The 14,364-nt window shown below is 52.6% G+C and overlaps 4 protein-coding genes across 4 annotated transcripts; 3 read left to right on the forward strand and 1 right to left on the reverse strand.

Annotated features, from left to right (window-relative positions):
* The first annotated feature begins 7 nt into the window (after positions 1-7).
* PHACADRAFT_204767 (uncharacterized protein) lies at positions 8-3,361 on the forward strand. Its single transcript, XM_007390945.1, has 18 exons — positions 8-140; positions 204-368; positions 416-427; positions 488-512; positions 561-671; positions 727-770; positions 829-975; positions 1,033-1,146; positions 1,196-1,222; positions 1,277-1,409; positions 1,461-1,497; positions 1,553-1,945; positions 1,997-2,264; positions 2,320-2,802; positions 2,858-2,949; positions 3,004-3,107; positions 3,158-3,285; positions 3,337-3,361. The coding sequence occupies exons 1-12, from the start codon at positions 57-59 to the stop codon at positions 1,629-1,631; spliced, it is 978 nt and encodes a 325-aa protein (XP_007391007.1). The 5' UTR covers positions 8-56; the 3' UTR covers positions 1,632-1,945; positions 1,997-2,264; positions 2,320-2,802; positions 2,858-2,949; positions 3,004-3,107; positions 3,158-3,285; positions 3,337-3,361.
* Positions 3,362-3,603: 242 nt separating this feature from the next.
* Positions 3,604-6,005, forward strand: PHACADRAFT_248291 (uncharacterized protein). Its single transcript, XM_007390946.1, has one exon. The coding sequence runs from the start codon at positions 3,810-3,812 to the stop codon at positions 5,901-5,903; it is 2,094 nt and encodes a 697-aa protein (XP_007391008.1). The 5' UTR covers positions 3,604-3,809; the 3' UTR covers positions 5,904-6,005.
* Positions 6,006-6,170: 165 nt separating this feature from the next.
* Positions 6,171-10,996, forward strand: PHACADRAFT_248292 (uncharacterized protein). Its single transcript, XM_007390947.1, has 14 exons — positions 6,171-6,371; positions 6,427-6,507; positions 6,561-6,729; positions 6,780-7,102; positions 7,158-7,320; positions 7,372-7,475; positions 7,527-7,919; positions 7,976-8,506; positions 8,559-9,314; positions 9,374-9,505; positions 9,567-9,688; positions 9,743-9,953; positions 10,005-10,835; positions 10,889-10,996. The coding sequence occupies exons 1-14, from the start codon at positions 6,369-6,371 to the stop codon at positions 10,925-10,927; spliced, it is 3,858 nt and encodes a 1,285-aa protein (XP_007391009.1). The 5' UTR covers positions 6,171-6,368; the 3' UTR covers positions 10,928-10,996.
* A 2,264-nt stretch (positions 10,997-13,260) lies between these two features.
* On the reverse strand, positions 13,261-14,184 carry PHACADRAFT_84864 (uncharacterized protein; the record flags this gene model as incomplete). Its single annotated transcript, XM_007390948.1, has 6 exons — positions 13,261-13,323; positions 13,377-13,511; positions 13,569-13,726; positions 13,788-13,891; positions 13,944-13,979; positions 14,036-14,184. Coding segments are annotated over 6 exons (645 nt in total), but the record flags the coding sequence as incomplete, so codon positions are not given.
* Between the last annotated feature and the right edge of the window lie 180 nt (positions 14,185-14,364).

Below are 14,364 nucleotides of genomic sequence, written 5' to 3' on the forward strand. Positions count from 1 at the left end.
TTCGCTCCACACCCCGTCCACTCTCAGCCCTTTCTTCCGCGGCGACGACATCAACGATGAGCACAAAAACAAAGCGCGAGCCACGTCCGCTTAGCACCGCGGAAGGCTTCATCCTCGGTGGCATCGCTGCAAGTGTCGCGGTACGCGTCGGAACGTCTAACCCAACCCAATCATTTGGCTGACGGCACACAAAACTCGCGCAGGTGACGCTCTCTAACATCCCAGATGTGGCCAAGACACGCATGCAGCTACAGGGCGAGCTGGCAAAGGACGGTGGTGTACGGGTGTACAAGAACGTGTTTGACGTGTTGGTGAAGACATGGAGGAATGAGGGCATAAGAGGCATGCAGAGAGGTCTTGGGCCAGCTGTGAGTTTGTTCGATTCCTCATGTGGATGTATGCTAACCCCAGACAGTATGTGTACCAAGTGAGCAATCCGTTCCATTGACCCGGAAGAATATAGTTGAGATAAGGTTCCATCATGAAGATTCTGCTGAATGGCTCGAGGCTCGGTCAGTGAGGTCATCTTGACACCGATTCATTCATCAACTTTTATGTAGGTTTCTACGAGCCGTTTAGACGTACTCTCAATCAGATGGTGGGCCTGAAACCCTCAGACCAAATGCCCTTGACTTCCGTGATAGCAGGAGCCGGTAGCGGAGCTATTGGCGGTGAGTCAGAATGGACACTTCCCGAGACCTGTCAGTCTAATCGCACCTTTGAAAGCTGTCCTCGGGAACCCTCTATTCCTGATCAAGGCTCGTATGCAGGTTCGTTCAGTTTCAGAAACAATTCGTTTCGAACCCTTGTGAACTGTACTCTACACAGGCATACTCCCCTGCTCTTCCAGTAGGACACCAGCATTTCTACAAGCACTCGTGGGACGCACTGTCGACCATCTACCGCGCAGAAGGTCTGCGGGGTCTTGTGCGCGGCGTAGATGCTGCGGTCCTCAGGACGGCCATGGGTTCCTCAGTACGTCTCCTCTGCTATCTGACCTTCCTGACCTTGCCTAATGTATAACCGTAACAGGTGCAATTACCGACGTACAATTGGACGAAGAATCAGCTGACCCAGCGCGGCATCCTGCCTGCGGATAGCATATGGACCTTCCTGGCTAGCAGCTCGGTATCTGGGATGTGTGTGGTAAGTATACGAGCCGTTGCCATCCATGATATGTTCTAAAAGGATTCAGCTTGCGGTGATGCAACCGGCTGACACAGTGCGTTCTCACTCTTCGCTCTAGGTGATTCAAGGCTCACCTGAGCGCTGTCAGGCCCTGACACGGATGTACAATCAGCCGACGAAAGTCATGCCCGACGGCAGACACGTCGGTCTGTTGTATAAAAACCCCATCGACTGTCTGTGGAAGACACTAAAGATTGAAGGACCCTTGGGCTGGTACAAGGGTCAGTGACTGTCCTTCGCGTCTGATATTGCACTCACTCGTCTTGACCCAGGTTCAACGGCACACTTCTTACGCATAGCCCCTCACACGTCCGTCTTTTTACAGCTTTTGGCGTGTACTTTGCTCATAAACGTATTTCTGCAGGATTATCACACTGACAGCGAACGACGTGATCATACGTCTTTACAAAAAGCTTCTCTTCGGTGCGCCGCAGGACGAATAAGCCCCTTTTTGGGTTTTGGGATACTTTAGCACGCACGTCATATGCAGTATGTTCGCATAATGGTAGCATAGTGATTCATGGGCGACATAGATAGTTTTGCGTAGGCTAATATCGCGTTATCACTACGATTTCGTAGCCACTCTGCTCGCCTCTGCTGGATGTGCCGTCTGAGCTGAGGATTCCGTTGTAAAGGCTTGGGTGGAAGACTGCGATTCTGCAGACAGTGTTATGGCCGTGGCTGTTGCAGCAGCTTCCAACTTCGCTTTTTTTGCTTTTTGGCGGTGAGCCATCACTGATGACGCGTTTGGATCATCGTACCTGCATGGAAAGATTCAGTACCTCGCCAATCGAGAGAAAGGACCCACGTACACCTTGATTGCGTGCAAGATGAATCCACCAGTGCCTGACGTGTTCATCATGGGGTGCGTCCGCCCCGGCAGGACCTGGTAGCGACGCAAGAAACCTTCCGTGAGACTTGGGCCCAGATAGCCAGGCACATCGCGTAGCCTCGCATGGAGATCTGAGAGTATCTGGACTTGCGGACTATGCACCACTATCGACGCTGAGCCGCCCAAGCACGGATAGAGCCTCTCTAATATTGACCAGGGGTCGTACTGGCTTGCAATGACAAGTCTGCGGGTATGCATGTCAGTGTAAGCTAGCAACTAACGAAATGGAAATTATTTACCCGTCGAACTCACCGGCGAACAACTCCTCCCGATTCCGTATAAGCATGTCGGACGCCACCTTGCGCTTATTTAGTCGACTCTTCTGCCCTTCCGACTTGAACTTCCCGGCTGATGGCTCGCTGGAGGCGATTATTGGCGTGTATTCTTCGTCCGCGGTCGCCCAGTTCAGCGAGGACATGACAGAGATCACCTCTTTTGAGAAATTCATCTGGACCATGCAGGGATAAGCGGGTGGCGACTCAATGTCACATACGGTGATTAGACGACCTTGACCGCCGAGCCGCTCAAGGATACCGGTGACGACGATACCTGACGCGTCATCGACACAGAGATATCGCCCACCCGGCCGTATGCTAGCCAGGTTCAATATTTGCGACAGCGTGTCTGGGCGTATGTCCCGCAGGCGATTCGCGTCCTTGTTAAACCAATACTCGCACACATTGAACAGAGTAGGGATAGCGGTCGTGAAGCCCTTAGAATATCTGCAATAGGATACCGCTGTGAGAAAAGAGCACAAATAAGGGGCAGACCACGAACTTGGCCTCTTTACGCTTCTTATACTTCTCCTTGCTGTACTCCGTCTTGAGTTGGTAGTTAGCATGCCGTTCAATCTGTCTTTTGATGATTTCCTAAGTATATGCAGTTAGTAAGTGAACGATAGAATGAATACTTGAGCAGCGCACCGCAGGCGGCAACCCTTGTTTCTTCAATTGCTCAATCTCCTCGAGGGTCAATGGTTGAACGCACTCCCCGTCGTTAATCAACTCGTTTGTTGCTTCGGTGTCCTCTGCAAACGTGCATCAGGGAAGTAGAGTCCAAGGAGTGACAGCGTCGTACCTACTTCCTGTATAGGACGCGGCGGCACGACTTTGAGAGTCTTGTCCACGATGTCATAGGTCAGGCCGTAAGGCTGTCCGATGAGGTCGTTCGCATGGAAAGAGCCAAACTTTCCTAAGCTCACGATACTACAGCAAAATTATTCGAGTGAAAATCTCTCGAACACGTGTGATACGTACGAGTCCTTCTCGAGCTTGTGAGGTCGAATATCCCCACTGGGCAGTTTCAGAAGGATCGTGTGCCCAACCTGGACGGTCTGGTCAGTGGCAACAATGCCTGTGGAGGAACCTTCCACAGTGTCCATTTTACTTGAAAGATCTGTGTCCGAAATCTGAAAGGAGGGGAGCGAGTAAATGAGTGAAGTTGGGAGCAAACGAGAGGCCTAGGAAAATAAGAATAACTAACTGCGAGGAAAATCTGAAGTCATAGCGCCCGGGATCGGGACATCATGGGCGTCTATTAACATCTAGCTTTGTCTTCGCGCATCCCAGCACGCATCTCAGTGAGCTATCTGATTATATCGTTCCTTGGCGGAGGTGTGCTAACATTTCTTGGACATAGTAATCTAATATTCTTATGAGCTCAGGAGAAGCGTACACTCCGACTGGAGACACACCCCCTGCTCAACGTTCCCTCGACGTCAGGACTAACTATGGCCGCCGAGGCAGATATCAGGCTCGACGCCCTTCTCAAACGCACTCAAGAGAAGACGTGGAAGCCCCTCCCAGATGAAATTGCAGTTCTCGTAGACGTATTTGCTCCTTCAAACGCCCATAGTCTTCGTACGAAGGCATACGTCGTGCTCGCCGCGGTATGCCAACGTCTAAGAGACGCAAACCCTTCGTCAAAGGCGGCGCCCGATGAGTCTACTCAGGCCATCATTCTCCCAATTGCACCAATTGTTACCGCGAAACTTAGCGACATCGCAGAAGATCAGATCGTGTCTGGTCTCTCCTTCCTCGCCGCCCTCTTTCAGGTAGACTGGGAGTCTGCATCTGCTGTGTTGCAGCGGGACGGAATACTCGAGTCTGTCGTTGAAGCCGTTGATACGTATTCGTCTTCCCTTCCAATTGCCCGTGCAACTGCACAGCTGGTTGCTCAGGCAGCGGGTCACAAAGCATGCCGTGCTCTAATCCCACAGCGATACGTAGAGTGGTTGGAGAGCAAGACAAAGCGCTCTCAGGATCAAGTCTTACGGGCGGCGGCAGCTGTTGCTCTTGTAAAGCTCTCGCAAGGGGCGAGTGCGGATGCCGCTGCGGCCACCGGCGCAGACAAGCCGCTCGTGGCGAATGTGGATGAGGACCTTGTATCGATGATGAAGGGTCTGGTCGTCTCGAGCGACGCATCTACCTCCATGAACGACTCCGTGGAAGGTCTTGCCTACATGAGCATTGACCCGGCGATCAAGGAGCAGCTATCTAAGGACACGCAGTTCCTCCAGAAGCTATTTACCATCGTCCCCCGCCGAAAAGCTCAAGTGTCGCAGGCTTCCGACGAGGGCATCACGTCCCCGGTTTACGGCGTCATCGCAATAATCGCCAATATCTGCGCGTATCGGCCCAAACTATCGGAGGAAGAGGCTCAGATTGCGAAACTCAGGCGCATGGCTTGCAGCACGCGCAAAGATGGGGAGTCCGAAGCCGATACGTTGGAAGACGACGAACATGCCAGAGCCCGAGGGAAACGACTTCTCCAGGCAGGCGCTCTTGACGTACTGACGGCTGCAGTGCGTATATCGGATAGTCGTGCCACGAGGCTGGCTGCTGGCAAAGCGCTGCTTAGCCTCGTAGAAGACCAAGAGAATCGGGGCAAGGTATTGCAGGCAGGAGGTGCGAAGGCTCTCATCAGCATCATCCAAGGCTTGCTCCCTCCCACAATGAAGAAGGGCGAGAAAGAAGACCAAACCCCTTCACTAGATCGCACGGATCTGGAGTGCATACAAGCACTAGCGAAGCTCGCGATCACAGCCTCACCGATCCAGGTCTTTGGGCCGAATGAAGGAGCCCTCTACGATGCGATCCGTCCCTTCGCCATCCTCTTGGTCCACTCTAACTCGACCCTCCTGCAGCGCTTCGAGGCGATCATGGCGCTCACGAACCTGGCTTCGCAGAGTTCCGAAGTCGCGACACGAATAGCCGACGCTTCTGGCTTGCTTAACAAGGTCGAGTTGCTCATGTTGGAGGATCATACGCTCATTCGCCGGGCAGCGACGGAGTTGGTGTGCAACCTCATAGCAGGAAGTGAAGAAGTATTCAACAAGTACGGCGGTGACGAAAAATTGGCATCGAGGTCCAAGCTACATGTTCTCGTGGCGTTGTGCGACGTCGATAACACACCAACGCGGCTCGCTGCTTCCGGGGCAATTGCTATGTTGACTTCTGCGCCGCACGCTTGCCAGCTCCTACTCGAGCTCGAACGCGAGAAACACCGAGTACTTCCCATACTCGGTCAACTCATCGATCCATCGATTCATGTTCCGCACGACGGAGATGACGACGAGCCTGAAGAGAGCGAACAGTCCGCGCCTGATCCTAGGCTGGTTCATCGCGGCGCTGCGTCTATACGGAACTGGTTTACTGGAGTCGACATGGCTGCACGTAAAGAACTGGGCGAGCGAGCTCAAGAGATTGGACTGGCTCAGGCTCTGGTCCGCGTGTTCAGGGCTGGTGGAAGCAGTCCCGCTTTAATCCCTGCGGCGGAGGCTTTGAAGCTAATGCTGGATGCCGGGGTCCCAGTCACTGCATGAAATAATGCTGTATTCGTCCCATGTACCTTTGGGCAATGAATTCACTTATAAAGAGCAGACGACATTCGTGAGGATGTCGCCGGCTGTCGGTGCGGTACACATGTGCGCGCCAGTCAGTCCGAAGAATCACAGCGTATAGAATTGCGCGGCTGAATATCCGTGCCCTAGCGTAAGCGCCGGTACTGCGGGTCTGGAATCCGCACCGTCATCGTCTAGGACAACGACGTCGTGATACTCTGGTCTCTACTCATTCTTGACTAACACTCTCCCCTCTGCACTGCACTCCCATCCCACCACGCCCGACCCAGCTACGGGGCGGCTGGACTCGAATTCATACCTACGACATAGATCGGGCGGCGCGTGCCCTCGCAACTCCGGTGCGGCTACAAGCGGGTATCGCAACGCACGGTCGTGCCAGACATCGATATAACAGCACTACACGTCTTGTGAGACGTACACTGCACTATGGTGAGTGTTTGTGATATCTGTCTGTCTGAGCTGTATTGTAACTTCAAATCCACAGGCACCGTCCAAGAAGGCCGGTAAGAAAGTGGAGGCAAAGCCCAAGAAGGGGGCGGCAGGGGGAAGGGCACAGGTGGCCAAGGTGTGTTGAGGGGATCGATTGTAGTCGACTGAGCTGAGCTCAGATGGGATTAGGCGGATTGGAAGGAAGGCTTCAAGAAGAAACAGGTCGGCGTGTCTGACATGACGCTGCTCACCACAACCACGAACGAGGCCATTAACGAGAACCTGGACAAGCGTTGGAAGAACGGAGAGATATACACGTACATCGGTGGCGTGCTGATCTCGGTCAATCCGTTCAAAGGTGCGTATCTCTATACCGAGTGGTCTGGATCTCATATGAACGCGCTCCAGACCTGGGGATCTACACCGATGAGGTCTTGCAGAAGTACAAGGGCAAGAATCGACTCGAAGTCCCGCCGCACGTCTTCGGTATTGCAGAATCCGCCTACTATAACATGAACGCGTACCACGAGAACCAGTGTGTTATTATCTCTGGAGAGTCGGGGGCTGGCAAGACGGAAGCGGCGAAGCGTATCATGCAATATGTTGCTGCAGTTTCAGGTGGACGCGACAGCAGCATTCAAGAAATCAAGGATATGGTGCTCGCGACGAATCCCCTCCTAGAGAGTTTTGGTTGCGCGAAGACTCTGAGGAATAATAACTCAAGTCGACACGTGAGCTGGGTTTTTGAAGGCTATCCTTTGTACCAGAGCTGACTTATTTGAGCAGGGAAAATACCTTGAGATCATGTTCAACGATCATGGAGAGCCCGTCGGAGCCCAAATTACAAACTATCTCCTAGAAAAGGGTCGAGTTGTGGGACAAGTAGAGAACGAGCGTAACTTCCATATCTTCTACCAGTTCACGAAAGCCGCTTCCCCGGAACAGCGAGGTGAGACTGCATACATACGAGTACAAGTGCGTAGAGTTGACCATGCCTTAGAGGTCTTTGGCATCCAGACACCGGAGGCGTACGCATACACGAGCATTAGCAACTGTCTAGAAGTTGCGGGTATTGACGACGTCAAAGATTTTGATGAGACTTTGGTGAGCTCGCGCATATACATAATGTGAATTGACGCTGACAAAGTTTTTCAGCGCGCTATGCAAATCATCGGTCTCACAGACCAGGAGCAAAGCGAGATCTTCCGTATGCTCGCGGTCATCCTTTGGCTCGGTAATGTTCAGTTCGCGGAGAAGGACGATGGAAATGCAGAAGTTGCCGACACAAGCGTGACCGATTTTGTCGGTTATCTGATGGAGGTGGAGCCCGCACTAGTTCACAAGGCGATGACCCTGCGTGTCATGGAGACTCAACGTAATGGCCGCCGAGGCTCCGTCTACGACGTTCCGTACAATCCAGCGCAAGCTGGCTCGACTAGGGATGCCCTAGCAAAGGCAATCTACAATAACTTGTTCGAGTGGATCGTTTCCAAGATCAACGTGCAGATGAATCCTCGCACAGCGCACGCGCAGCTGATTGGTATTCTTGTAGGCGGAGTATTATATACCAGTATTGAGTGCTCGACTAATCTTATTCAATCCAGGACATCTTCGGTTTCGAGATCTTCGAGGACAATTCTTTCGAACAGCTTTGTATCAACTACGTGAACGAGAAACTGCAGCAGATCTTCATCGAGCTAACTCTGAAGAGCGAGCAAGAGGAATACGTCCGGGAGCAGATCAAATGGAATCCTATCAAGTACTTCAACAACAAGATTGTGTGCGACCTCATCGAAGAACGTCGGCCTCCTGGTATTTTTGCTACACTCAACGACGCTTGTGCGACTGCGCATGCCGACCCCTCTGCGGCAGACAACAGCTTTATTCAGCGTGCGGCCTCGCTGGCATCTAATCCCCACTTCGAAGTCCGTGGCGCACAGTTCCTCATCAAGCACTATGCTGGAGATGTCATGTATAATGTGGCGGGTATGACCGACAAAAACAAGGACTTACTGCTCAAGGATATGCTTGATCTCATCGGCATGAGCGGTAACCAGTTCTTGCAATCGCTCTTCCCCGATCGTCCAGACCCAAATAGCAAGAAGCGGCCCCCTACTGCTGGCGACAGGATTAAGGTGCGCCACAAATACGCTGATTTTGTTGTATGTATTTAGATGTTAACTCTAGCAATCCGCTCAAGCCCTTGTGGAGAATCTCATGCGATGCCGACCCTCGTACATCCGTACGATTAAACCCAACCAGAACCGTAGCTCATCAGAATTCGACACCCAGGCAGTCCTGCATCAGATCAAGTATCTCGGTCTTCAGGAGAACATTCGCGTCAGACGTGCCGGTTTTGCCTACAGGAATACATTCGAAAAGATCGTCGAACGTTTCTATCTGTTATCCCCAGCAACGTCTTACGCTGGCGAATACACTTGGCAAGGCGATGCCAAGTCTGGCTGTGAGCGTATCCTAACCGACACGGGTATTGCGCGTGAAGAGTGGCAAATGGGTGTCACGAAGGCGTTCATCAAGAGCCCCGAGACCCTCTTTGCGCTCGAAACCATGCGCGACCGCTACTGGCACAACATGGCAGGCCGCATCCAGCGCGCGTGGCGCAACTATATTCGCTACAAGCACGAGTGCGCGCGCCGCATCCAGCGATTCTGGAAGAACAACAAGGAGGGCATCGAATACGCAAAGGTCCGCGACTACGGCCACCAGATCCTTGCCGGACGGAAGGAGAGGCGCCGCTTCAGTTTATTGGGTCTCAGGCGATTCATGGGCGATTACCTGGACTGCAACGGCAAGAGTTCCCTCGGTGAAGAATTGCTTGCTGCATGTGGCACTTCGGAGAGGGTCGTCTTCAGCTCACGCTGCCAGGTTCTTGTCTCCAAGTTCGGTCGCACGAGCAAACTCAGTCCCAGATTCTTGGTGGTGGTAAGCTGCTCCGGTTTGCGTCTCTCAAGCTGCATCTGGATTGACTACTTGGTTTGTAGACCGCAAGGGCACTGTGCATCATTGCCAACCTGCAGGCGAAGGACGGCACAGTTGGTATCAATGTAGAGCGCAAGATTATTGTTGGCAGCATCAAGTCTATCTCCATGTCGAATTTGCAGGATGACTGGATCGTGAGGACCCTTCGTTCGACTATCATGTATTGCACTTATGCCTTATGCCTCTTATTCTTAGGCTTTGAACCTCGGTCCCACTGAAGAAGGAGATCCTCTTATCCACTGCGTCTTCAAGACAGAGCTCATTACACATCTCTTGACACTCACTTCGGGCATGATTCAAGTGCACGCTGGACCAACGTATGTTATTACTTGTCTTCCAATTGTCGCTGCTCACCTCCCGATCCAACATAGCATTGATTACACTAAGAAGAAAGAGAAGAAGGATGCGGTCAAGTTTGTGAAGAATGACATGGTGAAGAGTGACGATAACTACAAGAGTCATACCGTGCAAGTCCCGTCCGGCGAAGCGCCTAGCAGTCTGTCTCGCCCCATGCCGAAGCGCAAGGAAGGTGTTGTGCGTCATATCACCCAAGGCAAGCTTCTTAAGAGGGGAGGCCCGGATGTAAGTCTCTGACGTTGCACACAAACCGCATACATTGAATATAGTTGATAGAAACCTGCATCATCAAGGCCGAAGCCTGCTGCTCAGCCGCTCCCAGGCAAATCTATAACCTCTGCGGTCAAACCTCCGCCGGCACCCTCAACATCTGCGGCCTCTACCGTGTCGAGTGCAGCTTCACGAGCGCCTCCGCCTCCGCCTCGAGCGGCTGCTCTACCACCACCCCCTCCTCCCGAACCTGATGTTGAGCTGTACAAGGCCAAGTTCGCATTCGACGGCCAGGAGGGCGAGATGGCTCTTAAGAAGGACGACATTGTTGAGCTTGTTGAGAAAGACGACAACGGATGGTGGCTGGTCAAGAAGGACGGAAAGGAGGGCTGGGCACCCAATAACTATCTCGAGCTGATGCCGCCCAAATCGAAGGCAGCCGTCGCTCCACCGCCTCCCCCACCGCCTGGAGCAGGAACGAAGAGGTCCTCTGTAGTTCCTGTGGCTCCAGCTGCTCTCGCAGGATCGAAGATCGTGCCGAAGCATATCTCTGCGGATGTCTCTGCCAAGCCGGTGTCAGTTTTCCCAGGCATGGCACCAGCGAACGGCTCAGCTACTCCTTGGAAGAAGACCCTGTCAGTATCCAACGGCTCGGAAGATAGCTCGCCTGCGAGCTCTCGACCCGCAAGCGCTCTCGCTGGCAAGCCGCCACCCCCACCAGTTGCCAACAAGCCCAAGCCTCCTGCGCCCCCGGTAGCCAATAAACCTGGCGCTCCCAAAGCACCTGGCAAGCCGCCCATACCGACGGCGTCAAGACCACCCACAGCACCACCCGCACCCAAACCCGGAGGTGGCGGCAAGCCTGCCGCTCCTGGTCAGATGGATCTTGCAGCCGCTGTACGTGTGCCTCTACTTCCGCTCAGCTCCCTCCTACTAACGCGTTCCTACAGTTGGCAAGACGTGCGCAAAAAATCGCAGATGACGAGTAAGATGTCCAAGGAGAACTTAAACTATTTTCTGGTGGAAGTGCGTAGCTTGGTAGGAATATATGATGAAATCTAGAGCCTTCTAGCTCCGCTTGTAACTTTCCGAGATGTCACTGCAAGGCTGGCGTTGCAGTGGAGTTAGCTTTGTTAGCGCCACACGCTTGTGCGGAGACTGCCGGGGCTATTGTCATCTCAGATGCCGCGCGACTTCTCCCACCCAGGCGCCTCCTGGCCAGAATGCTGGGTTTAAACTCGCGCACGTCCCAGCTAGCCATAGATTAATGCTAGTTTCTACAAAAGACGATAAAATGCGACGAAATCGATGGCAGCCACCGGTAGGCTGCTGTACAATATTATGTACTACAGATGACACATGAAAACCGTTCGATTGGAGGCTGAACTCGACAATTCCCAGGTGTTGCGAACGGATAGTCGAGAAAAAAAGAAAAAAGCGGCAAAATAAAGATAAAACTAAAATGCGGCGGTGGTGGTGGCAGGACATCATACTATTCAGTGAACGACAAGCGCGTCGGACACAAAGATATGACCAAGTGGTCATTGGAAAGTGTCGAGGGTAGAGGATGACTTGTGCAGCTGGTAAGAGCGTAGCCTCCCCAGATTGCACTCGTCTACACATCTGCTCGCCATCTCTCTGAGCTCCTGCGCAGATCAGGGCTCTTCCGCTACCATGGTGAGCGCTGTTTCACGTGGAATACACAGTACACTGGATTGTGCTCATAAGATGGCTGCACATTCAAGGTAAAGCGTGAACGAACCTCTTCTCGAGCACCGCCATGCCTTTCGTACCGCGCATCTCGAGCGCATCTAAATTCTCCCATTGACCTGTGAGGATTGCTTGTGCTTCGCGAGCGAAAGTGAGTGCGTCGCACAATTCATCGATCTGCCGCTTGAGTTATCAACTGGTCAGGAAGGTTCATGGCGCAATGACAGTAATCTGTTTTACCTTAGCATCCGGCTCGACCTCAGCAGTCTATTCTGCTATAGCGAGATTAACTTCGAGGACACCAACGTAACCCGCCAGCGGTACACTGAAGATCTTGTTTGCGACTGCAATGTTTTATCGTTAGCTAAGGTATGCTAACACTGGTAGCACTAATATACCCACAGCTGCATTAGAAACCAGTCAGATACCTGCTTGTGGGCATGAGGACAGTTCACTGACATAGTAGCTCCATAAATAACCGAGCGACATTTTTTCCATCATTCTGTGCAAGGCGTTTCACCTCGACAACAAAAAACGGAGCAGTATCGACTGCAAAGATCTGTGCAAGTGTTAGTACTGGTGCACCTCGAACATCATGATCTTGAGTGAAGTAAAGAATACGTACCTTGTGCTCAGCTGTTCCTCCTGAGGTGTGATCTGTTGCTAGTAAAGGATACTCATGCCTATCGTTGACACGTCCGCGGAAGAATATTCGATGAGCGATTCTAGGGACTAGTACAGAGTGTGCTATCAAGGAGTTTACACATTGAGATGATGTTGTCAGGCTACTTACCGGCTCAAGAGCACGTGCTCAGGCTGTCTCTTCCAAGTAAACATCCACCGTTCGCCAAGATGCCCGGAATGCGTTTTCGTGGAACGAAAGAGGCAGGCGGCAGTTTGGAACACTATGACACTGAAGGCCGTTCAGATGGAACAGAGGGCTGCGGTCTAGTCCGTGTTTGCCGACAAGATCGCCCCATTCTGGAGCAGCTAAGGCGTGGGTGCTCTCGCCTTCTCAAAGTCGCGATCTGAAATTTTGAAACGCGACTGTAACTGTGCGATAATATTGGCAATTTGCGCTTCGTCTCCGTTTTTGAGAGTGACAAGGCAGTCGGTACACTGACGTAATGCCACACGATGACATTCCTTCATGCCAGACTTGACACGACCGCGATGGGACGCTGCGTTCGTTCGCGTTGCGTGGGGTGGTGAGAGCTCCGCGAGCGTTGCTGCTATAGATCCTGGTGAATCCCCGCAACTCAGCTATGAGCTTGGCGGAAACGTTCGGCGGTGCCGATCTCGTGCAGAGGCGGCACAGAGGTAGGACGGCGCGAGTGGACATGGTAGTCGTATACAAAACGGGGCTGATAGGAGGCGTTGAGTATCCACTGTACAAACACTCCGTATATGGTAGCTCTAAGGCCTCTTCGTTGGCCAGACCCTCGCGTATGTAGCCACTGCGACTCAGATTCGATGAGCATACAACGCCTGTTGATCCTTTTTCATGTCGGCCACCCGTGTCACTGCATCTTTCGTGTATATTAAAATACGCAATCCAAGAGCCACATTTCGGCGCAAGCCATATTGTGCTCACAAGCATAACACTATACACTCAGTTCGTCGTCGCATCGGTGAAGGAAGTCGTAGCGAATCCCACCTGCCTGTTCGTAGTATCCTGAAAGTGTTCGTCAGACCGCTGAATGAACGATAGCAGACAAAAGAACTGACGAAGACAGCGTAGAACCGCTCCAGCCAGGCCTGACCATTGATGAAGTCGAGGCCCTCGCCGGTTGGTGTGCCAATGCTACCGACAATGAGGTAAATGCTGTCGGTGTTCCCGCCAATCGCTGTGTTCAGCGCCCTCTGTAGGACTCGAAGTGAACAAGCGCACGACCGGCTAGAATCTCTATGTGGGCTTACCGGCCATGCTTGGGCGTTCGCGGTAAACTCATACGTCACGCCGTTAATGTTGAAGAACAGGCTCTGCAGGTTTGTAAATTGGGCTGTGGTGACGCGGAGAAGGCCAGTAGTCTCGTCCTCCACAGAACCCGTGGCGCTCTGGTAGCGAGTCAAGGCGTCTGCACGGGAGAACGGTACTAAGCGAGGTGCAGTACAATGCCATGCAATCAGCCACTATACCTGAGGCAATTAAAAGCAGCGTGGTTCCGGTATCGACGATACCGGCGGTCTCGGTGAGGATGCTAGTCTTCGACGTGCCATAGGTGATGCTCTCATCAATACCCCTGAGATTTGAATAAGGTCGTAGATATCTTATGGAATGCCATCATCACGTACCAGAAAGCCGATGCAGGTGATGTGGTAGTGAGAGGGCTGTGCACACTGGTCAGCACGGCCGACAGGCTAGAGTGGAATGCTATATCACTCACGCGAAGCTGATGGAGCCAGTGAACCTGCTTGAATCGGTGCCTCCGAACGTCAGCTCACCGTTGGTAATGGAGTCTGACGTGGTGGGCTCGAACGAGACAGCAACAAGATCCTGAGGAATAGTTCCTTGCGAGAATAGATTGTCGGTAACTGCAAGTGATGCACAGTGTCAGCGATAAATTCAGCGAATTGACCTTCACGACTCGCCGGTTGGGATCGTCGACTGCGTATCCGGAGATAGTGTTCCAACGGTCAAGTCTGTGGGACCAATGCTAGTGGAGAACGCCGAAAAGATATATGAGTCACCGTGCTGAACACACGCAAAAGGAAA

The sequence above is a fragment of the Phanerochaete carnosa genome (assembly GCF_000300595.1).
Source record: "Phanerochaete carnosa HHB-10118-sp unplaced genomic scaffold PHACAscaffold_1, whole genome shotgun sequence".
In the NCBI taxonomy this organism is placed as follows: domain Eukaryota; kingdom Fungi; phylum Basidiomycota; class Agaricomycetes; order Polyporales; family Phanerochaetaceae; genus Phanerochaete; species Phanerochaete carnosa.

Coding starts and splice junctions, on each gene's coding strand:
- PHACADRAFT_248291 (XM_007390946.1), top strand. CDS start 3,810: ATGGCCGCCGAGGCAGATATCAGGCTCGACGCCCTTCTCAAACGCACT.
- PHACADRAFT_204767 (XM_007390945.1), top strand. CDS start 57: ATGAGCACAAAAACAAAGCGCGAGCCACGTCCGCTTAGCACCGCGGAA. Junction 141..203: donor GCATCGCTGCAAGTGTCGCG/GTACGCGTCGGA, acceptor AAACTCGCGCAG/GTGACGCTCTCTAACATCCC. Junction 1,498..1,552: donor TTACGCATAGCCCCTCACAC/GTCCGTCTTTTT, acceptor GTATTTCTGCAG/GATTATCACACTGACAGCGA.
- PHACADRAFT_248292 (XM_007390947.1), top strand. Junction 7,920..7,975: donor CGCAGCTGATTGGTATTCTT/GTAGGCGGAGTA, acceptor TATTCAATCCAG/GACATCTTCGGTTTCGAGAT. Junction 10,836..10,888: donor AGATGGATCTTGCAGCCGCT/GTACGTGTGCCT, acceptor GCGTTCCTACAG/TTGGCAAGACGTGCGCAAAA.